Source organism: Salvelinus alpinus, chromosome 2, assembly GCF_045679555.1.
Source record: "Salvelinus alpinus chromosome 2, SLU_Salpinus.1, whole genome shotgun sequence".
NCBI lineage: Eukaryota > Metazoa > Chordata > Actinopteri > Salmoniformes > Salmonidae > Salvelinus > Salvelinus alpinus.
The window spans coordinates 12618835-12645251 of NC_092087.1; the positions used below are offsets into that span (position 1 = coordinate 12618835).

The 26417-nt window shown below is 46.9% G+C and overlaps 1 protein-coding gene across 4 annotated transcripts in view; it reads right to left on the reverse strand.

The window, feature by feature from the left end:
• Positions 1-26003, reverse strand: part of LOC139553976 (SRSF protein kinase 1-like) — a 73925-nt gene extending 47922 nt beyond the window's left edge. Inside the window, exons 1-2 of one of the 4 annotated variants that reach the window (XM_071366825.1) lie at positions 25869-26003; positions 24984-25038 (exon numbers count right to left, since the gene is read on the reverse strand). In XM_071366825.1, coding sequence (XP_071222926.1) covers positions 24984-25038; positions 25869-25881 — 68 coding nt within the window. In that variant the 5' untranslated portion in view covers positions 25882-26003. Of the gene's footprint in view, positions 1-30; positions 323-15090; positions 15234-24983; positions 25039-25868 lie in introns of those variants that run through there. The other 3 variants (XM_071366841.1, XM_071366816.1, XM_071366833.1) reach the window with 3 other exon arrangements.
• Between the last annotated feature and the right edge of the window lie 414 nt (positions 26004-26417).

The following is a 26417-nucleotide window of genomic DNA, read 5'->3' on the forward strand; positions in this document are numbered from 1 at the left end:
ACCCCCGACAGACTCTCCCTCTCCGCTTACCTGCAGGATGCTCGGACGCCCATGGAGGGAGGTGTAGAGGAGGGACGCAGGTGGGGGCCAGAGACCCTCTCTCCATGCACCAAAAGAGGACAGGAGAGGGGAATGAGATGGAGAGAAAGAGGGGGTGAGGAGGAAGAAGAGAGCAGACGGTAGTTGTTCGGGGGAAAAAGGGGGGAGAAGTACAGGGAAAGAAAGAGAAAGAAGAGCACAGCAATGGGAAAGGAAGAGAAGGGAGCAATGCAGAGAGAAGGATGAGAGAGGAGAAATCTGTGAGCATCAGTGTCACCACAGGCTCAGGCAAAGTAGAGCTTGACGCTGATTCTCTCTCTCTCCCTCCCGCTCATTCACGCTCTCCCTCTCTGACAAGAAATCTCATTGGCTGTAGTCAGTGCCTGGCCCCACCCCCTATCCTCTCTGCTTAGCTCTGATTGGTTGACTCAGCATCGCACTGCATTGCAGGTGAAGAACGCTCTCGCTTCCTCCTCCTCAGACCAAAACATCCACCGCTCTCATTCCACCCAGTCCCTCTTCTATTTTCCCTCTCTGCTTCTTTCAACACATTCTCACCATCTGTACCATCTTGGTCTCTATTCAAATCACTCTGCCATTTTCTCTTTCGCTCTGTGTACACTCCTCTCTGTTTGGCTTTATCTGACTGCTTCTATCTTCTCTTGTCGTACTGTGAGTGAATTCATATATTACTCAGTAGAGATGTGACGAATGGAACCATTTTCTTAATGCTTAAAAATGTGTTATCCGATAAGAACAATTTATTAGTATTCCACGTGAATTCACAATGCAGAATATGGTCCTATTGTGTAATGTCCACTAGGGGGCAATGAAGTTCTATCTACAGCAGTCAAGGGCTGAATCTAAAACCCAACACTTTGCCCCTAAAGGCGTTCGCATGCTTCCCAGCTGAAACAGTTTGGTAGAGTTTCTGCATATATTATGACATTGTGACGTTTTTACTCATTTTGGACTTCGGTGAAGGATTTAAATCGGCTGTTCGGGAATACATTTTCTGGAGCCGAAGCCTAGTCCGGTGATTGGTCAACAGTAGGGATTCCTCAAAGTATTGTCATTCAACAAGAGACGCCTCGTTTTTGTTGACAACTTTTCATAGAAAAATATTGCACCAAACAGTAAAATTGCACGATTAAGAACTCTTTGGCCAAAATATCAAAATTAATGAGATTTCTTGAGTTATCTTAGACTAATTCTGACCGTTCTGAGGTAGTGTATACTGGCTACAGTATATTGGCCAACCGTAGTATTGCCGATTTCCCCCCAATTTTTTTTAAGCAATGTCTTTAAGGGAGTATGGGAGCACAGTAGTTTGGTTCTGTTAGGAAAATCAGGCACCGGACATTTGACCTGCTGCATTTTAAATTTACCGTCATTTGAGAAATGTATCAGACCCATATGCATTGGGTGCTCAACCTGATCAGGGAGTCCACCCACAGTGCTCAGAATGACAGAAACCATATTTATATTATGGTAATTCATTAACAGAACATGCAAGTCGAGGATACAATGATGTGCGCTCCTTCTTAACAAATTCTGACAGACACTTTGAAGATGTTAGAATGACTGTCCACATGTACTTTTCCTCAGTCAACAAGATGAGTAACTAACAGCAAAATCACTAGCCTGTCAATCTACTACCCACCATAGTGGAAAAGTTTCCCTATTCTATTGCCTATTCCAAACAGACCCTGGTACAGTTGTCCCAAAGTCATTCAACAAGTAGGCCTAGCTGGACGACATTCTTTAAAAAGCATTGAGTCTAATGCCACAGATCAGACTGCTAAAACTATTATTTCTTAACATTATAAGTAGGGATGCACAATATATCGGTGAACATATCGGAATAGGCCGATATTAGCTAAAAATGCCAACATTGGTACCGGCCGATGTCTAGTTTAACGCCCCGATGTGCAAAACCGATGTAAAAGCTGACGTGCATACCTATATAAACACAGGTACATGACGTAGTGACGCCACGTAAAAATTTTGCGCTAAACGTGCAGCACAGCATTCCTAAACTAGCCCACAATGTCTGCTGTGTGGATCGAGCAGTCATTTGAAAGAGTAACAAAATTTCAGCGAGACAACTCAAAGGCAAAACCCATTAAAAGGCAAGATAATTCACTGCCCTTGACAATAAACCTCTGTCGTGGGTGATGTTGGCTTTCGCCGACTGGTCGAGCACCGGTACAGACTACCAAGTGCGCTATTATTCAGATGTTGCCCTACCGGAGTTACACAGTAATAGCGTCACTGCTATTATAGCTTCACGACATACATAATATGGAACGCCGTTTGGGTCTTTTTGTGTCAAAAAAAGCAAACACCGGCCACGAACAAGCAAACACCGGCCACGAACGATGCGTTTACAATACCGCGTTGGTAATAAAGCATAATTTGTTCAACCGCAACTTCTGGGGTAGCTAGCTTTAGCTCGGTACCTAGCTAGCACCAATACAACCAGCCTGAAAACAATGACCAGTAGAACCTGCAGTCATTTTCGTTATTGTTAGCAATGATTTAGGAATCCTTGTGAGTAAGTATTAGCTATTTGTTGTTCGGCTATTGAAGTTGAACTTCAGTTCATGAAAATAAATAGCTAGTCAGCAACATAACCCTGTTGCCCAAAGCTAACATTATAAGCAGCCAGCTAGCTTCATCTGGCTAGTGAGGCTTGACCGCACCGGGTTATGTGTTGTGAAGCTAGCGACAATAAGGATTAGGCAGTAGTGGAATTTGCAGTTTGCCTTCAAAATAAAAGTATGGCATAATTCTAATATCTGTATTCATTTGCATTACTGTCAAGTACATACTTTTATTTTGAAGGCCAACCCACAAATTCCAGTATGCCATTGACAGTAATGCAAATGAATACAAATAGTAGAATTAAGCCATACTTTTATTTTGAAGGCTAACCGCAAAGTCCACTATTGTGGCGAATCCATATTTTGGCAAGATTCACATAGATGGGTCCGACCATTAATTAAATTACTGTCTAATAAATTAGGGTTATTTTAGATGACACCTAGCTATATAGTTAGCTAGCTAACTATAGCTACTGAAACAGATGTGTTGTTTGAGGGCCCTCGTAGTGTGGTGTCAGGAAAATAACCGCACTCAACGTCAACAAAACAAAGGAGATGATCGTGGACTTCAGGAAACAGCAGAGGGAGCACCCCCCTATCCACAGCGACGGGACAGTAGTGGAGAAGGTGGAAAGTTTTAAGTTCCTTGGCGTACACATCATGGACAAACTGAAATGGCCCACCCACACAGACAGCGTGGTGAAGAAGGTGCAGCAGCGCCTCTTCAACCTCACGAGGCTTAAGAAATTTGGCTTGTCACCAAAAACACTCAAACTTTTACAGATGCACAATCGAGAGCATCCTGTCGGGCTGTATCCCCGCCTGGTACAGCAACTGCTCCGCCCACAACCGTAAGGCTCTCCAGAGGGTAGTGAGGTCTGCACAATGCATCACCGGGGGAAAACTACCTGCCCTCCAGGACACCTACACCACCCAATGTCACAGGAAGGACAAAAAGATCATCAAGGACAACAACCACACGAGCTACTGCCTGTTCACCCCGCTATCATCCAGAAGGCGATGTCAGTACAGGTGCATCACACCTGGGACCGAGAGACTGAAAAACAGCTTCTATCTCAAGGCCATCAGACTGTTAAACAGCCATCACTAACATTGAGCGGCTGCTGCCAACATACTGACTCAAATCTCTAGCCAATTTAAAAATAAAAAAATGGATGTAATGTATCCCTAGTCACTTTAAACAATGCCACTTTATATAATGTTTCAATACCCTACATTACTCATCTCATATGTGTATACTGTACTCTATACCATCTACTGCATCTTGCCTATGCCGTTGGGCCATCGCTCACCCATATATTTATATGTACATATTCTTATTCATTCCTTTACACTTGTGTGTAAAAGGTAGTAGTTGTGAAATTGTTAAATTACTTGTTAGATATTACTGCATGGTCAGAACTAGAAGCACAAGCATTTCGCTACACTCGCATTTACATCTGCTAACCATGTGTATGAAACCAATAAAATGTGATTTACAGCCTGAATTCGAACCAGGGTGTGTAGTGACGCCTCTTGCACTGAGATGCAGTGCCATAGACCGCTGCGTCCATGTATGTGTGTGTTAACTATTTAACTGTACTAAAATGCTTAAAAGGCTGCTAAAATCGTTTTTTTTTTGTGCAAGAAAACATTGGATACCGGTATCGGCCAAAAATATCATATCGGTGCATCACCAATTATAAGTGCAGCAATGCGCACGAGGCAGTAGGCTGCGCACGAGGCAGTAGGCTGCGCACGAGGCAGTAGGCTGCGCACGAGGCAGTAGGCTGCGCACGAGGCAGTAGGCTGCGCACGAGGCAGTAGGCTGCGCACGAGGCAGTAGGCTGCGCACAAGGCAGTAGGCTGCCCACAAGGCAGTAGGCTGCCCACAAGGCAGTAGGCTGCGCACAAGACAGTAGGCTACGCACAAGGTAGTAGGTTGCGCACAAGGCAGTAGGCTGCGTAAAAGGCAGTAGGATACGCACAAGGCAGTAGGCTACGCACAAGGCAGTAGGCTACGCACAAGGCAGTAGGCTACGCACAAGGCAGTAGGCTACGCACAAGGCAGTAGGCTACGCCCAAATGTTCGTTCCATAATGCAATTAGCTGGAAAACAGTTATCAAAAGCGCACTGGTTTCATGTGACAGATGAAGATATCCATTAGAACTGGTTTCATGTGACAGATGAAGATATCCATTAGAACTGGTTTCATGTGACAGATGAAAATATCCATTAGAACTGGTTTCATGTGACAGATGAAGATATCCATTAGAACTGGTTTCATGTGACAGATGAAGATATCCATTAGAACTGGTTTCATGTGACAGATGAAGATATCCATTAGAACTGGTTTCATGTGACAGATGAAAATATCCATTAGAACTGGTTTCATGTGACAGATGAAGATATCCATTAGAACTGGTTTCATGTGACAGATGAAGATATCCATTAGAACTGGTTTCATGTGACAGATGAAGATATCCATTAGAACTGGTTTCATGTGACAGATGAAGATATCCATTAGAACTGGTTTCATGTGACATATATCCATTAGAAATGCAGAAAGAGGGGAGATCTAATATCTAAATATATCTAAATATCTAGATCTAATAATTTTTTTAGGTTAAAGAAAGCCGAATTCTGCGTTAACGCGACCCCTGACTCAAAACGTATTTAGAAATGGATTATTCAGAAACACGAAATTATGTAAAATACTGCCATACATGTAAAAACAGAGAAAAATATCACGATATATTTTGTCTATAGCGGCATTGCGCCCAGCCCTACTTGACAGAATCACTCTTCAGTCATAGACTAAAACATCCAATTAACACTCATTAAGAGCAGTCCCACTTTAGGCCACTCCATCAGGGATTTGTCAACAACTAGGCCCAATCAGCCATTAATCAGGTATTCATTTCTTCCATTAGTGGCAAAAAAGATATCATGTAGTGTATGTCCCAAATGGCACCCTAAATAGTGCACTACTTTTAGTAGTGCACTATATAGTATATAGTAGTAGTGCACTATATAGAGAGTCATTTGGGATGCACACATACATACAGAATGTTGTGGCTGTATTATTCCCTCCAGACTGTGGTTAAAAGTGATTGTGAAATGTCAAGTGTACACCCCCACCACCTCCCCGCCAGAGAAATCAACGCCTCAACAGTTGAGCTCAATGCTGAGACAAACAGCAGAGAGACAAACAGCAGAGAGACAAACAGCAGAGAGACAAACAGCAGAGAGACAAACAGCAGAGAGACAAACAGCAGAGACAAACAGCAAAGAGACAAACAGCAGAGAGACAAACAGCAGAGAGACAAACAGCAGAGAGACAAACAGTAGAAAGACAAACAGCAGAGAGACAAACAGCAGAGAGACAAACAGCAGAGAGACAAACAGCAGAGAGACAAACAGCAGAGTAATAGCTGGAGGTGTTAGAGCTAAGCTAGCTATACCAGCTTTTCAAACCAGTGGATATATGCTAACATTAAAAGCTGGTATTCTACCAAAGTCTTGCTATGTCGATGCAGCACAGAGAAACAGCAACGCGGGACAAAGCAGAGCAGGGCAATAGCTGGAGCTGGATGTGTTGGCTCCATTACCTGGCTGCCATTCCAAGTTAAACCATCTGAGATATGCTAACATTTCACATAAAACAACTTGTCAGGTCAACAAACATGAAAACTAGATCTCCCTGTGCAGCGTGAGCCTGGAGAAGACCTGCAACACCTCAGCAGAAATTCTAAATGTTCTGAGGATTCTGACAATGAGCTTAACTTCTGGCAGAGAAAACACAAGAAGGTGACTCACCAGCTAGACCAAGAGGAGGCCTATCAGTCAGTCAGTGAGACAGCTAGCCAGTCAGTCAGTCAGCGAGCGAGCCCGCCAGTCAGCGAGCGAGCCCGCCAGCGAGACAGCCGGCCAGACAGCCAGTCAGCGAGACAGCCGGCCAGTGAGCCAGCGAGACAGTCGGCCAGACAGCGAGACAGTCGCCCAGTGAGCCAGTCAGCCTGCCAGCGAGCCAGCCAGCCTGCCAGCGAGGTAGCGAGCCAGCCCGCGAGCCAGTCAGCCAGCCCGCGAGCCAGTCAGCCAGTCAGCCCGCGAGCCAGTCAGCCCGCGAGACAGTCAGCCCGCGAGACAGTCAGCCCGCGAGCCAGTCAGCCCGCGAGACAGTCAGCCCGCGAGACAGTCAGCCCGCGAGACAGTCAGCCCGCGAGACAGTCAGCCCGCGAAACAGTCAGCCAGCGAGACAGTCAGCCAGCGAGACAGTCAGCCAGCGAGACAGTCAGCCAGTCAGCCTGCAAGACAGTCAGCCAGTCAGCCTGCAAGACAGTCAGCCAACAGTAGTTCTGTAGCCTTCTATCTGCACACACAGTCTGCAGTGCTCCTTCCTCACCCCTACCTCCTACCGCCCTTTCTCCGCATGTCCTAACAAGCTCCCGCTCACTGCCTGGGGCTAGGTTACACTAGCTCCTCTCTGCAGTCCGCACCAAAGTCTTGCTATGTCGATGCAGCACAGAGAAACTAGCAACGCGGGACAAAGCAGAGCAGGGCAATAGCTGGAGCTGGATGTGTTGGCTCCATTACCTCGCCGCCATCCCAAGTCAAACCACCCTGAGATCTCCTAACATGTCCTATACAAACAACCCGTCAGGTCAACAAGCATGAGAGCTAGGTCTCCACTGTGCAGCGTGAGCCTGGAGAAGACTCTGCAGCACCACACCAGAAGTTCTAAATGTTCTGAGGATTCTGACTGCAGCGCAGCTTAACTGCTGGCAGACAAAGCACGAGCATGTGGCTCACCAGCTAGACCGAGCTGGAGGCCTGTCGGTCAGTCCAGTGAGCCTGGCTAGCCAGTCCAGTCAGTCAGCGAGCCAGCCCGCCAGATCATGCGAGCGAGCCCGCCAGTCAGCGAGCGAGCCCGCCAGCGAGACAGCCGGCCAGCGAGACAGCCGGCCAGTCAGCGAGACAGCCGGCCAGTGAGCCAGCGAGACAGTCGGCCAGACAGCGAGACAGTCGCCCAGTGAGCCAGTCAGCCTGCCAGCGAGCCAGCCAGCCTGCCAGCGAGGTAGCCGAGGCCAGCCTGACTGAGCCAGTCAGCCAGCCTCTGGCAGAGCCAGTCAGCCAGCCCGCGAGCCAGTCAGCCCGCGAGCCAGTCAGCCCGTCAGCCCGCGAGCCAGTCAGCCCGCGAGCCCGTCAGCCCGCGAGCCCGTCAGCCCGCGAGACAGTCAGCCCGCGAGACAGTCAGCCCGCGAGACAGTCAGCCCGTGAGACAGTCAGCCCGCGAGACAGTCAGTCCGCGGGACAGTCAGCCCGCGGGACAGCCAGCCCGCGGGACAGTCAGCCCGCGGGACAGCCGGCCCGCGGGACAGCCAGCCCGCGAGGCAGTCGGCCAGCGAGACCAGCCGGCGAGACAGTCAGCCAGCGAGACAGTCAGCCAGTCGAGACAGTCAGCCAGCGAGACAGTCAGCCAGCGAGACAGTCAGCCAGCCAGCCAGTCGGCCAGCGAGACAGCCAGCCCGCGAGCCAGTCAGCCAGTCAGCCCGCGAGCCAGTCAGCCAGTCAGAACAGCCGTTCTGTAGCCTTCTAGCTGCACACACAGTCTGCAGTGCTCCTTCCTCGCCCCGCCCCCGGCCACCCTGTCGCCTCATGTCCCAGCGAGCTCCCGCTCACTGCCCGCGGGCCCGGTTACACTAGCTCCGCGACTGTCAGTCCACGCCAGAGTCTTGCTATGTCGATGCCGCGCAGAGACAGCGGCACCGCGGGACAAAGTCAGCGCCGGGCAATAGATGGAGCTGGATGTGTCGGCTCCATTGCCTGGCTGCCATTCCAAGTCAGCCCGTCTGGGACATGCTAACATGCCACGCGGGGCAGCTCAGGTCAACAAACGCGAGGACTAGATCTCCCTGTGCAGCGTGAGCCTGGAGAAGACCTGCAGCACCGCAGCAGACATTCTAAATGTCCCGAGGATTCTGACAATGAGCTTAGCTTCTGGCAGAGAAAACACAAGAAGGTGACTCAGCCAGCGAGACCAAGAGGAGGCCTATCAGTCAGTCAGCGAGACAGCTCAGCCAGTCAGTCAGTCAGCGAGCGAGCCCGCCAGTCAGCGAGCGAGCCCGCCAGCGAGACAGCCGGCCAGACAGCCAGTCAGCGAGACAGCCGGCCAGCTGCGCCAGCGACACAGTCGGCCAGACAGCGAGACAGTCGCCCAGTCAGCCAGCCAGCCTGCCAGCGAGCCAGCCAGCCTGCCAGCGACCTAGCGAGCAGTGGCCCAGCCCAGCCCCAGTGGGCCCCGAGCAAGACCACTAGCTGCCTCTCAGCCAGTCCAGCACGCTGAGATCAGCCCGGCCCATGCCAGCCCTCACGCAGGCCAGCAGCCCGAGCACGCAGCCCGGCGGCCACCCTGAGCAGCTCAGCAGCTCGTGCAGCAACCAGCTCCTTAGAGAGCCCACAGTCAGCGACGTGTCAGCTCAGCCAGCCTGCAGAGAGCCCCAGCCAGCTGCCAGCCTACACCAGCCTGACAGCAGTCGTGAGCTTTCAGATCCCAGAGTCACAGTGCCCGCCACCCCCTACCACCCTTTCGCCTCAGGTCTGAGCAACTCCCTCTCACTGCTTGGGGCTTGGTTACACTAGCTCCTCTCTGCAGTCCACGCCAAAGTCTTGCTATGTCGATGCAGCACAGAGAAGCCGCAACGCGGGACACAGCAGAGCAGGGCAATAGATGGAGCTGGATGTGTTGGCTCCATTACCTGTAAAGCTGCCATTCCGAGTTAAACCACCTGAGATATGCTGACATTTCATACAAAACAGCTTGTCAGGTCAACAAACATGAAAACTAGATCTCCCTGTGCAGCGTCAGCCTGGAGACAGACCTGCAACGCCTCAGTCAGAAATTCTAAATGTTCTGAGCGATTCTGACTGAATGAGCTTAACTTCTGCCAGAGAAAGCGCAAGAGTGCGAGCCCGCCAGCTAGACCAAGGCCAGGAGGCCTATCAGTCAGTCAGCGAGACACAGCCTAGCCAGTCAGTCAGCCAGCGAGCGAGCACACGGCCAGACAGCGAGACGAGCCACGCCAGTCAGCCGAGTCGAGCCCGCCAGCGAGCCAGCCGGCCAGCCAGCGACGACCGCCGGCCAGTGAGCCAGCGAGACAGTCGGCCAGACAGCGAGACAGTCGCCCAGTGAGCCAGTCAGCCTGCCAGCGAGCCAGCCAGCCAGCGAGGTAGCGAGCCAGCCTGCGAGCCAGTCAGCCAGCCCGCGAGCCAGTCAGCCAGCCCGCGAGTCAGCCAGTCAGCCCGCGAGCCAGTCAGCCAGCGAGCCAGTCAGCCCGTCAGCCCGCGAGCCCGTCAGCCCGCGAGCCCGTCAGCCCGCGAGCCCGTCAGCCCGCGAGACAGTCAGCCCGCGAGACAGTCAGCCCGCGAGACAGTCAGCCCGCGGGACAGTCAGCCCGCGAGACAGTCAGCCCGCGGGACAGTCAGCCCGCGGGACAGTCAGCCCGCGGGACAGTCAGCCCGCGGGACAGTCAGCCCGCGGGACAGTCAGCCCGCGAGACAGTCAGCCAGCGAGACAGTCAGCCAGCGAGACAGTCAGCCAGCGAGACAGTCAGCCAGCGAGACAGTCAGCCAGTCAGCCTGCAAGACAGTCAGCCAGTCAGACAACAGTAGTTCTGTAGCCTTCTATCTGCACACACAGTCTGCAGTGCTCCTTCCTCACCCCACCCCCTACCACCCTTTCTCCTCATGTCCTAACAAACTCCCTCTCACTGCTTGGGGCTTGGTTACACTAGCTCCTCTCTGCAGTCCACACCAAAGTCTTGCTATGTCGATGCAGCACAGAGAAACAGCAACGCGGGACAAAGCAGAGCAGGGCAATAGATGGAGCTGGATGTGTTGGCTCCATTACCTGGCTGCCATTCCAAGTTAAACCACCTGAGATATGCTAACATTTCACATAAAACAACTTGTCAGGTCAACAAACATGAAAACTAGATCTCCCTGTGCAGCGTGAGCCTGGAGAAGACCTGCAACACCTCAGCAGAAATTCTAAATGTTCTGAGGATTCTGACTGAATGAGCTTAACTTCTGGCAGAGAAAACACAAGAATGTGACTCACCAGCTAGACCAAGAGGAGGCCTATCAGTCAGTCAGTGAGACAGCTAGCCAGTCAGTCAGTCAGCGAGCGAGCCCGCCAGTCAGCGAGCGAGCCCGCCAGCGAGACAGCCGGCCAGACAGCGAGACAGTCGCCCAGTGAGCCAGTCAGCCTGCCAGCGAGCCAGCCAGCCTGCCAGCGAGGTAGCGAGCCAGCCTGCGAGCCAGTCAGCCAGCCCGCGAGTCAGCCCGTCAGCCCGCGAGCCAGTCAGCCCGTCAGCCCGCGAGCCAGTCAGCCCGTCGAGCCAGTCAGCCCGTGAGCCAGTCAGCCCGCGAGCCAGTCAGCCCGCGAGCCCGTCAGCCCGCGAGCCCGTCAGCCCGCGAGCCCGTCAGCCCGCGAGCCCGTCAGCCCGCGAGCCCGTCAGCCCGCGAGCCAGTCAGCCCGCGAGCCAGTCAGCCCGCGAGCCAGTCAGCCCGCGAGCCAGTCAGCCCGCGAGCCAGTCAGCCCGCGAGCCAGTCAGCCCGCGAGCCAGTCAGCCCGCGAGCCAGTCAGCCCGCGAGCCAGTCAGCCCGCGAGCCAGTCAGCCCGCGAGCCAGTCAGCCCGCGAGCCAGTCAGCCCGCGAGACAGTCAGCCCGCGAGACAGTCAGCCCGCGAGACAGTCAGCCCGCGAGACAGTCAGCCCGCGAGACAGTCAGCCCGCGAGACAGTCAGCCCGCGAGACAGTCAGCCAGTCAGACAACAGTAGTTCTGTAGCCTTCTATCTGCACACACAGTCTGCAGTGCTCCTTCCTCACCCCACCCCCTACCACCCTTTCTCCTCATGTCCTAACAAACTCCCTCTCACTGCTTGGGGCTTGGTTACACTAGCTCCTCTCTGCAGTCCAACACACACACACACACTGCAGAAAGAAATGGGTTATATAATGAGCAGGAGCAGCAGCTATGCAGAAAGAGAGAGAGAAAGGGGAAGATAGAAAGTTAGGGGGGGGAAAGAGATTATATGAGAAAGAGGCCAAGAGGGAAAGGGAAGAGAGATGAAGGGGGGGATTGAGAGACAAGAGAGAGAAGGAAAATGCAGCAGAGAATTCCAGTGTGTTAGAGAAACACTGCAGTAACACACAGTCCAATAACACAACTGGAACTGACTGGTCTTCCCATTCTAAATATGTGGGACAATGGTCAGCATTGGGAGGCAGGGAAAAGACTAGAGCAGGGATGGGCAACTTAGATGGTGGTGGGGGCCACAGTGGCTGTGTACCCACATCCATGCCCACACATCACATCAAAATCTATTGGTCACATGCGCCAAATATTTACAGTGAAATGCTTACTTACAAGCCCTTAACCGACAATGCGGTTTTAAAGAAAAATAAGCGTTAAGTATTTACTAAAAGTCAAAAAAATGTGTCCAGTGTTCATTTGGTCGACAAAAATATTTTTCAGCTGCAATTCACAACGGTAACTGACTAAATAGACCAAGAAATAACTATAACTAAACTAAAATGATTTTTCATTTCGGGTGACGAAAACGAGACTAAATTATCTGTGTGACTAAAATCGGACTGGACAATAGTTCTTGGAGACACTGAGAGCTTTTCAGTGTTCTTTGTTTGGTCCAATCCAAAGCATACATGACTTTGGCAGAATTGTATGGCTTTCTCAATGCAATGCTATTATAGGTGGAAAATAAATACCACACCCATGTCATTCATGAGTCAACTCCGCCCAGCAACCGAACTCCAATCTGCCGGCAAAAAAATGACTGATGCAAATAAGGCACATTTCTGTTTATCCTCAGTTGCACACAAGGTCCAAACAGAAACTTGACTTAAGCTTTTGGACAAACCCCACTGAATCAGAGAGGTGTGGGTGGCTGCCACCACTGCTCTTCCCACAATGGGAGTCGGGGAGCTGTTGTTGTTGGGGTTAACTGCCTTGCTCAAGGGCAGAACCAGAGATTTTTTAACGTGTTGGATATTTTCTCCAAACGATTTCCGAGGGAGTGTGCACATGAAACGATTCTGGGTGGATGGGTTAACGAAGAAACAGGTCCTCCTATTTCCTTAATTTAGAGTTATTTATGCAACTTTAGTTGTTCTATAAACGTTGGGCTATATGTTTAGATGTCTAATACATTCTGAGGCTGCATGATGCGACTAATGAGGATTTGAAAAAAGTTGCATGAAAGACATGAGCTCTGCTTTGTTTCTTGCGTAGGCGGCACACACTTCATCAGTCTCTCATTCACAATTTGACTTGATAATATTCTCACCAGGCCTCGAATTTCCCGGCGGCATCCCCCTTGTCTGGCTGCCAATCGCCGCGCTCTGAAGCACCTCTCATTCACATGGCTCTCTCAGATATCTCAATTCTTATTATCAAACGCCTGTCACGTGATCGGGCCATTCTCACCGGCATCTCAGCTACTTATTTATTTTATATTTAACTAGGCAAGTCAGTTAAGAACAAATTCTTATTTACAATGACGGCCTAGGAACAGTGGGTTAACTGCCTTGTTCAGGGGCAGAACGACAGATTTTTATCTTGTCAGCTCAGGGATTCGATCTAGCAACCTTTTGGTTACTGGCCCAACACTCTAACCACTGGGCTAACTGCCACCCCAAGCGTAGACAGAAACATTGGACACACAATTGCGCGTGTCCCTTTCTTGTTTTTTTTAGTTTTTTTTACATTGTTAATACTTATGTATACAGAACAAAAATAAAACATGCAACAATTTCAACGACTTTACTGAGTTACAGTTCATAAGAGGAAATCAGTCAATTGAAATGAATTCATTAGGCCGTAATATATGCATTTTACATGGCTAGATAGAGAAATGCATCTGTTGGTCACAGATACCTTCAAAAAAAGGTAGGGGTGTGGATCAGAAAATTAGTCTGTATCTGGTGTGACCACCATTTGCCTCGTGGAGCGCGATAGAGTTGATCAGGCTGAATGTTGATCAGGCTGAATGTTGTCCCACTCTTCAATTGGTGTGCGAAGTTGCTGGATATTGGCTGGAACTGGAACACGCTGAAATACACATACTCATTGGGTAACATGTCAGGTGAGTATGCATCCCATGGAAGAGGTCAGCTTCCAGGAATTGTGGACAGATCAATGCGACTTGAGGCAGCGCATTATCATGCTGAAACATGAGGTGATAGTGGCCGGTGAACGGCACGACAATGGGCCTCAGGATCTCGTCACGGTACCTCTGTGCATTCAAATTGCCATCGATAAAATGCAATTGTGTTCATTGTCCGTAGCTTATACCTGCCCATACCACAACCTCACTGCCATCATTGGGCACGTTGACATCAGCAAACTGCCCGCCCGCCCACCCAACACCATACACAAAACATGAGAATATATGAAAGCTGGTGGTTCCTTTTAACATGAGTCTTCAATATTCCCAGGTAAGAAGTTTTAGGTTGTAGTTATTATAGGACTATTTCTCTCTATACCATTTGTATTTCATATACCTTTGACTATTGGATGTTCTAATATGTACTTTAGTATTGCCAGCCTAATCTCGGGAGTTGATAGGCTTGAAGTCAAACAGTGCAATGCTTGAAGCATGGATGTGTTATGTGACAAACCTGCACATTTTAGAGTGGCTTTTTATTGTCCCCTGCACAAGGTGCACCTGTGGTAATGATCATGCTAATGATCATGCAAGTTTCTTGATATACCACACCTGTCAGGTGGATGGAATATCTTGGCAAAGGAGAAATGCTCACTTACAGGGATGTAAACACATTTGTGCACAAAATTGGAGCGAATCATTTCTGGGATTGTTTATTATTTCAGCTCATGAAACATGGGGCCAACACTTTACATGTTGCATTTATATTTTTGTCCAGTGTAAATGAGATCTGTGTTTTAGTTTAAATACATTTGCAAACATTTCTAAAAACATGGTTTTCAATTTGTCATTATGGGGTATTTTGTGTAAATGGGTGAGAATTTCATTTAAGTTTAGTAAGGCAATTCAAATGTGATGACTAAAATGTGACTAAAACAAAATAACATTTAGTTGACTAAAACGGCCCACTGTCATTTTGACAATAACTAGACTAAATCATTATTTAAATGACAAATGTGACCAAGACTTAATTATATTTTAGTCTAAAAAAGAGCACCAAAATTATGTCTAACAGGGATGGAGTCAGAGCCTGCCCTAGATTTTTGAGAGGAGAGAGACAAGAGAGGAGAGAGACATGAGGACAGAAAGAGAAAGAGAGGGAAGGAGGGGGGGGGGGGCGAGCGGGAGGGGAGCAATCGAGAACGAGAGGGATGGGATAATTAAGTCTTAATGAAAACAGTCAAATCTGCCACTCACTTGCACCTCAGGCCGGTGGCCAGCTTGACCACGGTGGTATTGAGAGAGACGATCCAGTCAAGGAGCCACATGGCCCAGGGGACTCTCGGCTAGGCTAACCAAGGAACTGTGCTCTAATCTGGGGATCGCTCACCACGCCGCTCCCCGACTCTCCTCTTCTCTGTACCACACCAGAACTGAACACACTGCGCTGCCTGCTCAGCTAATATTACTGAGCTACTGAGGTAAGGGGGGGGGGGGGGGGGAAAGAGAGAGAAAGGGAGGGGAGGGTGAGGAGGGAGGGAAGCGAGCAGGACTCAGACGGACGAATGGGAGGGGGGAAGGAGAGGCAAGTTGTGAGAAATGAGAGAAGACGCGAAGGGAGAGAGGGCGAGGTAAGACGCGAAGGGAGAGAGGGCGAGGTAAGACGCGAAGGGAGAGAGGGCGAGGTAAGACGCGAAGGGAGAGAGGGCGAGGTAAGACGCGAAGGGAGAGAGGGCGAGGTAAGACGCGAAGGGAGAGAGGGCGAGGTAAGACGCGAAGGGAGAGAGGGCGAGGTAAGACGCGAAGGGAGAGAGGGCGAGGTAAGACGCGAAGGGAGAGAGGGCGAGGTAAGACGCGAAGGGAGAGAGGGCGAGGTAAGACGCGAAGGGAGAGAGGGCGAGGTAAGACGCGAAGGGAGAGAGGGCGAGGTAAGACGCGAAGGGAGAGAGGGCGAGGTAAGACGCGAAGGGAGAGAGGGCGAGGTAAGACGCGAAGGGAGAGAGGGCGAGGTAAGACGTGAAGGGAGAAAGGGGGAGGTAAGACGCGAAGGGAGAGAGGGCGAGGTAAGACGCGAAGGGAGAGAGGGCGAGGTAAGACGCGAAGGGAGAGAGGGCGAGGTAAGACGCGAAAAGATGGGTAGAAGATGGGAACGTAAAGACAGTTAAAGTTGTGTTGTGTAGATCATCTTAGGACAACCAGACAAAGCCTGAGGACAGGAGGCAGCGTGTGTTTCCCCCTGAGCCCTGGAAGCAAAGTAGGTGTGTGTGTGTATGTGCGCGCGTGTGAGAGACAGTGAGATCTGCAGTATCCCAAAAAGACAGCCAAACAGACTAGGCAGAAGCGCAGTCCCTCTTCATACTGAAGCTACCAAGACCCTAGGCACTAGTTACAAGGATTGGGATTGGTGTGTGTGTGTGTGTGTGTGTACCGTAGTGTCCTCACTTCAGCAGCCTTACGTAACAGAGTCCTCTGAGGGTTGGGGCTCAGCCGTTTGGAGAGCAACTGCCAACCAAGACACTTTTTTATTTAACCCTCATTTTACCAGGTACGTTGACTGAGAACACATTCTCATGTACATCAACGACCTGGGGTATAGTTACAGGGGATGAATGAGCCAATGGGAAGCACACACACACACGCTTGTAGAGAGCAAACCCCGTCCCCAATCAACTTCACACGCGTCCTGAAACGAATCCAAACCTCTCTGGGACCACAAAACTCTGTTCCAAGGGGCGACGCTCCATGATATCTAATGATGCCTGAAGACAGCACACCATCGATCTCGGTCGGTCGGTCAGACCTCTACATACAACACAACCCTACAGCTCCACAGGCCTTCAGGCCCTATGAGCACTGCTATCTCCCTCAGAGCACAAAACACCAGAGCAGATGAGTATGTGTGAGCTCAGAGGAGAGAAGGCTAATCAGGCCGTCTCCCTGAATCTCAAAAGGCAAAGCTCTGGCTAGAGAGCCGTCTCCTTGAATCTCAGAGAGCCGTCTCCCTGAATCTCAAAAGGCAGAGCTCTGGCTAGAGAGCCGTCTCCTTGAATCTCAGAGAGCCGTCTCCTTGAATCTCAGAGAGCCGTCTCCTTGAATCTCAGAGAGCCGTCTCCTTGAATCTCAGAGAGCCGTCTCCTTGAATCTCAGAGAGCCGTCTCCTTGAATCTCAGAGAGCCGTCTCCTTGAATCTCAGAGAGCCGTCTCCTTGAATCTCAGAGAGCCGTCTCCTTGAATCTCAGAGAGCCGTCTCCCTGAATCTCAAAAGGCAGAGCTCTGACTAGAGAGCCGTCTCCTTGAATCTCAAAAGGCAGAGCTCTGGCTAGAGAGCCGTCTCCTTGAATCTCAAAGAGCCGTCTCCCTGAATCTCAAAAGGCAGAGCTCTGGCTAGAGAGCCGTCTCCTTGAATCTCAAAAGGCAGAGATCTGGCTAGAGAGCCGTCTCCTTGAATCTCAAAAGGCAGAGCTCTGGCTAGAGAGCCATCTCCCTGAATCTCAGAGGCTAGGTGTGTACATAGAGTAGCCAGCCAGGCCCCGCTGGTTCGTCATGTGTTTATGCCCTATAAGCTCTATTTTTGTGGCCTCTGGTACATTCTAATGCCTTGACTCCATCTGAAACGTACAACACTTTGAGTTCACCTCCCAGATTGGAAAAATGTGTTGTGGTATTGTGTAGAAAGACATGACTTTTGAATTAAAAATGACTGAAAATGTATGAATTCAGTGTGTTGGTCTAGATGATCATGGTTGTTTTTCCCAAAAGCATTGTACCTTTCAGATCATTTAGTTTCAGTGGAATTAACATGCACCAAAGATCCTAGTACTACCATGCTTTAGGGTAGGACTATTTTTTAAGTAAGATAACATTAAAACACTTAACTTGTCTTCTCTTGAGATTAACCCCTAGAGAGTCTATTTCCGTAGCCCCTCAGAAATTTAATTAGCATAATAATAATTCTAAAATCCCCATCCAAATCTGCCAGTTTAAGCTACATCCGCCGACGTCCCCCTTCCACATCTGAGGTGAAAGGTGACAGAGCTAAAGCAAAGTTTGTCAGACGATGAGAGATCACGAAAAAAAACGTCTGTAGCGTCCAAACGGTTTGGCCTAGAAACTATTATGACCCACTCTGTGGAAAGATGAGTGTTTTGCTCTACGGCCGCCATTAGCGTCACGGGACTAGTCTGAAGTCGGTACATCCGATCTGCTATCAGTACCATCCAAACAGTTTGGCCTACACACTAATATGGAAAGGTGAGTCTCACACGAACGTGTAGATGTCGGTTGTTTTGTTCTAGGACACCCACAAGCCTCACAAGACTGGTCTGAAGGTAGCTGGGTACCAGTTAAAAACATTCATGGAAGTATATATGGGAGATAATATAGTGCTTAAAATATGAGGTTAAATACATTTGGGAAAATGGTTTCCTGATCTTTCTTATACATCTCAGATATAGGACAGACAAACTTCATTTAGATTTTTTGGGGGGACAGTCTGTTTATCCATGTATGATGCTGTTTTTCAATGCGTTTATGGGCTAGACGCATTAAGGTAAAAATCTATGTTTCATAAAACTCCAAAACAAATAGCTAAATGATCCTTGGTATGACCATCTTAAAACAATTCCATATGTTATCTTAGTAGAAACCCCGCCCCTGGCTTAGACTCAAGGGCCTTATTTACACTTTTACTGCAAGATATGAAATGCCACAATATTTGTTTTTCAAATTATGTATTTTATTAAAACAGAAAAATGAAGTAAATAGCCCACATTCTAAAAATAAATGTATGTTTTTCCAGGTTTCCATTCTACCAATTATTCTCACTCTCTAAATACGACGTGGAAAATGTAGCTGGCTAAAAAAAACAGGTCTGTAAGCAGCTGATTAGCCGACGCTAATGAAAAACACTGGTGTGTGTATGAGGGAGGGGGGCACAATGGGGACAGGCTGAAGACAGATGTGTCTCTAATGAAAAAGCTCGTTGCCGTTAACCCTGTAGTGATTGCAGCCAGAAGTCCCCTCCAAAACACAGGAGGTATTCAGTGAAAGCATAAGAATGACTATCGTCATAGGAACACCACTGTCATCAGGAATAATGTCAACGGTTGTTTAAATGTATTCATTAATGACCAGTAACAGCAGCACTCAGGACTGGTGCCTTCTCTACTACCCCCAAGGTAGATGCAGCACTGGATGCAGGAATGCCTGTATCAGGGCAGCTTTCGCTTCACATGTCAGTGGAAGTGATTGAGTCAACGGGGTCATTCCTAATGTCCAGTGCCCTTTGGACCTACATTTATTGGGGGAGAAAAGTAAATAAAAAATAGATTTAAGCAATAAGGCCCGAGGGGGTGTGGTATATAATAAGAAAGAGATAAGGAACAGTACTGTGCAGCCGTATTCATCGACCTGGCCATGGCCTTCGACTGTCAATCACCACATCCTCATCGGCAGACTCGATAGCCTTGGTTTCTCAAATGATTACCTCGCCTGGTTCACCAACTACTTCTCTGATAGAGTTCAGTGTGTCAAATCGGAGGGCCTGTTGTCCGGGCCTCTGGCAGTCTCTATGGGGGTGCCACAGGGTTCAATTCTTGGACCGACTCTCTTCTCTTTGTATACATCAATGATGTCGCTCTTGCTGCTGGTTAGTCTCTGATCCACCACTACGCAGATGACACCATTCTGTATACTTCTGGCCCTTCTTTGGACACTGTGTTAACAAACCTCCAGACGAGCTTCAATGCCATACAACTCTCCTTCCGTGGCCTCCAACTGCTCTTAAATGCAAGTAAAACTAAATGCATGCTCTTCAACCGATCGCTGCCTGCACCTGCCCGCCCGTCCAGCATCACTACTCTGGACAGTTCGGACTTAGAATATGTGGACAACTACAAATACCTAGGTGTCTGGTTAGACTGTAAACTCTCCTTCCAGACTCACATCAAAAATCTCCAATCCAAAGTTAAATCTAGAATTGGCTTCCTTTTTCGCAACAAAGCATCCTTCACTCATGCTGCCAAACATAACCTTGTAAAACTGCGCCATCCGTTTTGTCACCAAAGCCCCATATACTACCGACCACTGCGACCTGTATGCGCCCGTTGGCTTGCCCTCGCTTCATACTCGTCGCCAAACCCACTAGCTCCAGGTCATCTACAAGACCCTGCTAGGTAAAGTCCCGCCTTATCTCAGCTCGCTGGTCACCATAGCAGCACCCACCTGTAGCACGCGCTCCAGCAGGTATATCTCTCTGGTCACCCCCAAAACCAATTCTTCCTTTGGTCGCCTCTCCTTCCAGTTCTCTGCTGCCAATGACTGGAACGAACTACAAAAATCTCTGAAACTGGAAACACTTCTCCCTCACTAGCTTTAAGCACCAGCTGTCAGAGCAGCTCACAGATTACTGCACCTGTACATAGCCCATCTATAATTTAGCCCAAACAACTACCTCTCCCCCTACTGTATTAATTTATTTTGCTCCTTTGCGCCCCATTATTTCTATCTCTACTTTGCACATTCTTCCACTGCAAATCAACCATTCCAGTGTTTTACTTGCTATATTGTATTTACTTCGCCACCATGGCCTTTTTTGCCTTTACCTCCTTATCTCACCTCATTTGCTCACAATGTATATAGACTTATTTTTCTACTGTATTATTGACTGTATGTTTGTTTTACTCCATGTGTAACTGTGTTGTTGTATGTGTCGAACTGCTTTGCTTTATCTTGGCCAGATCGCAATTGTAAATGAGAACTTGTTCTCAACTTTCCTACCTGGTTAAATAAATGTGAAATTAAAAATATATATGGTGAATTATACCACAGCTAAGGGCTGTTCAAAAGCAGGACACAATGCATAGTGCCTGGATACAGCCCTTAGCCGTGGTATATTATCCATATATCACAAACCCCAGAGGTGACTTATTACTATTATAAACTGGTTACCAAGGTAATTAGACCAGTAAAAATAAATGTTGTCATACCCGAGGTATACCACGGCTGTCAGCCAATCAGCATTCAGGGCTCGAACCACCCAGTTTATTTATTTATTAATAAATAAATACCACACACACAACTGGTCAAAAGATTTAGAACACCTACTCATTCCAGGGTTTTTCTTTATTTTTACTATTTTCTACATTGTAGAATAATAGTGAAGACATCAACACTATGAAATAACACACGGAATCACTTAGTAACCCAAAAATATTTTACTATTTTCCTTTCTAAATATATTTTATATTTCAGATTCTTCAAATAGCCGCGCTTTGCCTTGATGACAGCTTTGCACACATTTGGTTAATTTATCATCGAATCACAGCCTACTTCGCCAAACAGGTGATGATTTAACAAGCGCATTCACTAAAGAAGCACCGCCGTTGCACGAATGTACCTAACCATAAACATCAATGCCTTTATTACAATCAATACACAGAAGTATATATTTTTTAAAGATGCATATTTAGTTAAAAGATAATGTTAGCAGGCAATATTAACTCGGGAAATTGTGTCACTTCTCTTGCGTTCTGTGCAAGCAGAGTCAGGGTATATGAGGCAGTTTGGGCCGCCTGGCTCGTTGCAAGCTGTGTGAAGACCATTTCTTCCTAACAAAGACCGTAAATAATTTGCCAGAATTGTACATTATTATGGCATAACATTGAAGGTTGTGCAATGTAAAAGCAATATTTAGAGTAGGGTTGCCACCAGTTAGATAAAATATGGAACAGTTCCGTATTTCACTGAAAGAATAAACGTTTTGTTTACGAAATGATAGTTCCCGGATTTGACCATACTAATGACCTAAGGCTCGTATTTTTGTGTGTTTATTATATTATAATTAAGTCTATGATTTGATATTTGATAGAACAGTCTGACTGAGCGGTGGTAGGCAGCAGCAGGCTTGTAAGCATTCATTCAAACAGCACTTCCCAGCGCTTGCCAGCAGCTCTTCGCAATGCTTGAAGTAGCACTGTTTGACTTCAAGCCTATCAACTCCCGAGATTAGGCTGGCAATACTATATTGCCTATAAGAACATCCAATAGTCAAATATATATGAAATACAAATGGTATAGAGAGAAATAGTCCTATAATAACTACAACCTAAAACTTCTTATCTGGAAATATTGAAGACTCATGTTAAAAGGAACCACCAGCTTTCATATGTTCTCATGTTCTGAGCAAGGAACTTAAACATTAGCTTTCTTACATGGCACATATTGCACTTTTACTTTCTTCTCCAACACTGTGTTTTTGCATTATTTAAACAAAATTGAACATGTTTCATTATTTATTTGAGACTAAATTGATTTTTATTTATGTATTATATTAAGTTAAAATAAAAGTGTTCATTCAGTGTCGTTGTAATCGTCATTATTACAAACATATAAAAATCTGCTGATTAATCGGTATCGGCTTTTTTTGGTCCTCCAATAATCGGTATCGTTGTTCAAAAATCATAATCGGTCGACCTCTAGTAGCAACTCAAAAACATGGTACAAACATTATTGGGCAAAGTCAACAGCACAAAAGGTCAATAAGGTAGAGACAACAATACATCATACAAAGCAGCCACAACTGTCAGTAAAACTGTTCAAGACTGTTGGAAAAGCATTCCTCATGAAGCTGGTTGAGAGAATACCAAGAGCGTGCAAAGCTGTCATCAAGGCAAAGGGTGGTTACTTTGAAGAATCTCAAATATAAAAAATATTTTGATTTGTTTAACACTTTTGGTTACTCCATGATTCCATGTGTTATTTCATAGTGTTGATGTCTTCACTATTATTCTACAATGTAGAAAATAGTAAAAATAAACAAAAACCCTTGAATGAGTAGGCGTGTCCAAACTTTTGACTGGTACTGTATATTTATGAGGAAAAAGACATTTGAGTTTCAGAAAAACATAGTGGTCAAGCTCAGGCACTTCATTTAGTTGACGCATTTCCAAACCTGTTGGTGCACAATCCTAACAGGGTGGAAATTTGGAGCCTAAATTTGCCAGAGCTCTGCAAGATTAAGTAATGAACACTTTAACCTCTATAACGCATACTTTTACATTGGAATTATATCTATAATTATACCTAACACTTGATTTTAGTGAGACATACAAACTAACATGAAACATAGATAAAACTGAGTGTTTACTTATTCACCTTTGAAATTATTCCCACCAAAGAAATGACACTTCCTGAATGTGTCGTCATTGTAGGAAGGGGTTGTTTTCTTACAGGAGAATTACAAACTAACAGGGTGGAAAGGGATATCAGGGACACAAATCTTAATAAGAATAAATATAATAACCATGAAAACACATTGACAAGACAAGGGACATATAATAAATATTTTAGGCTTAAATTTCTCACATAAGCTGATGAATACTACCCGGGGAAATGGCAAAAATGCCAGACATCCACTGAAATAAAGTGTTCAAAAGGCATAAAATTCCCTTTCAAGATCCACATTTTTGTGTTCAGGTAAAGGACACCTGACATATTTAAAGCCCTTTGGAAACCACATTTTACACTAAATAAGAAGAAATATGTCCTGGGGACGGAAAAGGCACCGCATGGTAGGAATGACAACCACACAAATCAGGATGTGGAACGTAATGATTTTTTAAAAACTAAACACCGGGCAGCTACCAATGATGCTCTGCCCGGAGTTCCCCTGATGTACCCCCCCAAGTGCATTTGACCAGTAGACCTATGGTCTCATGAGTCTTCTCAATTACTGGTCAAACTGTCATTTAGATAGGCCAAATACTCCCATTACCCCTGGTTGGGAACCACTGCAGTACATGACCAAAAGTATGTGGACACCTGCTTGTCGAACATCTCACTCACAAATCATGGGCATTTATTTGCTGCTATAACAGCCTCTACTATTCTGGGAAGGATTTCCACTAGATGTTGAAACATTGCTGCGGTGGACTTGCTTCCATTCAGTCACAAGAGCATTAGTGAGATTGGGCACTGATGTTGGGCGATTAGGCCTGGCTCGCAGTCGACGTTCCAATTCATCCCAAAGGTGTTCAACGGGGTTGAGGTCAGGGTGCTGTGCAAGCCAGTCAATTTCTTCCACACTGATATCGACAAACCATTTCTATACGGCCCTTGCTTTGTGCATGGGGGAATTGTCATGCTGAAAAAGGAAAAGGCCTTCCCTAAACTGTTGCCACAAAGTTGGAAGCACAGAATCATCTAGAATGTCATTATATGCTGTCAGATGAAGATTCATCACTCCAAAGAACGCGTTTCCACTGCTCCAGAGTCCAATGGCGGCAAGCTTTCCACCAGTTGACGCTGCTCGGCAATGGAAACCCATTTCATGAAGGTCCCAACAAACAGTTATTGTGCTGACGTTGCTTCCAGAGATGGTATGGAACTCGGTAGTGAGTGTTGCAATAGAGGACAGACAATTTTTACGCACTTCAGCACTTGGCAGTCCCATTCTGTGAGCTTGTGTGGCCTACCACTTTGCGCCTGAGCCGTTGTTGCTCCTAGACGTGTCCACTTCACAATAACAGCATTTACAGTTGACCAGGGCAGCTCTAGCTGCTCAGACATTTGACAAACTTACTTGTTGGAAAGCTGGCATCCTATGACATTGAAAATCTCTTGAGCTCTTCAGTTAAGGCCATTCTACTACCACTGTTTGTCTATGAAGATTGCATGGCTGTATGTTTGATTATATACAACTTTCAACAACGGTTGAGGCTGAAATAGCCAAATCTACTAATTTGAAGGGGTGTCCACATACTATTACATATAAAAAGTATATATAGTCAAACTTATTTATAATGCCCATTTTACACCAGCAGATGTCAAAGTGTTATACAGAAATATAGTGTACATAAATTATTGCTTTATCTAATGTTCACCAGTTCCATGTCTGGACTGTCATAGCAGTGCATGAGTGCTCGTGTGCTGCCCAGCTGACCCTACACTTTCAATTCAGTTATGCACAGCCTTTACAAAAAAAGATTGCTGCTTTGAAACGGCAGTAGACTGTGGTATTTTGAACGCAGTAATTGGAGAATAACTGCAGTTATACTGCACTCTTGACTGCAAAATGTTTTTCGTAAGGGAGAGAAGCACTCGACAGTTCATATGGCTAACTAACCAACAAAAGTTACTAGCTAGGTACTCACTTTTTGCCGGGTTTCTTAGTCTTTGTCCTTTTCTTCCTCGCCTGTAGTGCAAGAACTGTCACGGGGATAGATGACAAAATACCATTTCATTCAGGAGAACCCTCACTTTTTCATGAAAATATTAGTTAGCTAGCAGGCAAGGTGTATCAAGCTAGCTAGTTACATATAATATTGATAGCAGGCTATAGCCAAAACACCAGTGAGACTTTTTTGCATAGCGAAAACCAGGGATACAGAGTGGTTGCATAAATTACAAATGTGGAGGTAACTAAAATAGCAGCACAGATACTGATAACTACCGTTAGCGATAACGACAGTTGCTAAAATGGACAGACTTAGCTAGCTACAAAATATATCTAGTTATAGTTAACACAGATGGGTTTTGTTTATTCAATTACACAAACGAACTTAATAATCTGTTTATAAACGTCAGAAATCAGCATGAAACAAACTGAGATTGTCGACGTTTATTTGGGCGCGTGCACCCATGCTGAAAACACTAGCGCACGCCTGACGCCCAAACCAATATTTCTTTCCAGAATGTATACAATCTGAGTAAGGGTTTGGTTAAAGCAGTGGTCAGTTGTTGTTGTTTTTCTAGTCTGTTTAAGCGTCAGCGGTATCCTTAGTCTCTCCCCCCACCCAAGCGCTGTGCAAATTAGCAATGCTAACTAGCTTTTACAGCTCATTTTAGTTAGCATGTGGTGGCTAGCCAGCTACAACGCGTGGTTCGCTATTGTTCAGTTTAGCAAAAAATGTTCGGCCTTGACAATTCCTTTAATAACAGTCATATGTCCAAAATCAACGGCCTCGGTCTGTTGGCGTATTACTGTGCGAATTCACTGCTACTATTCATTTAACATCCCTATTCTTTGGGCAGGTTACCTTTCCTTTCCATGCTGTAAGCGAGGCGGCTGGAGTTAAAGCTGAAGTTAAGCGGTAGGTTTTTAGTGTAGCAGTCTGCGCAGGCGCACCTTCCCAAGGAAAAGTTCAACTAACTTTCACTATTTACCACGCCCACTTATTGTCTGTGCCCCTTGACCTATGAAACAAAATAATAATTTATGTCAAATATATCCTATTAGAAAATAAATGTGTTTATGGATCCTATTGCTTTATGGTTATATCGAATCTTATTACCTGAATAAACCGTAGTCCTGGTTCACTTGCCCCAAAAATCGATAATCGTTAATCAAGCAGATGTGGCCTACTGTAGGCCAAGTCTAGGCCTACTTTATTTATAACAGAAGTTTGTCATGCATTTGATCTATTCTGTACATTTTCCACACGCCTTCATGGCATGTAGGTTGGATGATGCACTGTCAAGTGCCAACCTGTCCAACACCAGTCTAGTAGCTTCACCTAGTGGTACCAGTATGCACACACACCGATCAGTACAAGTATAGATTCTTAAATAGCTGGTTTCCCCTATTC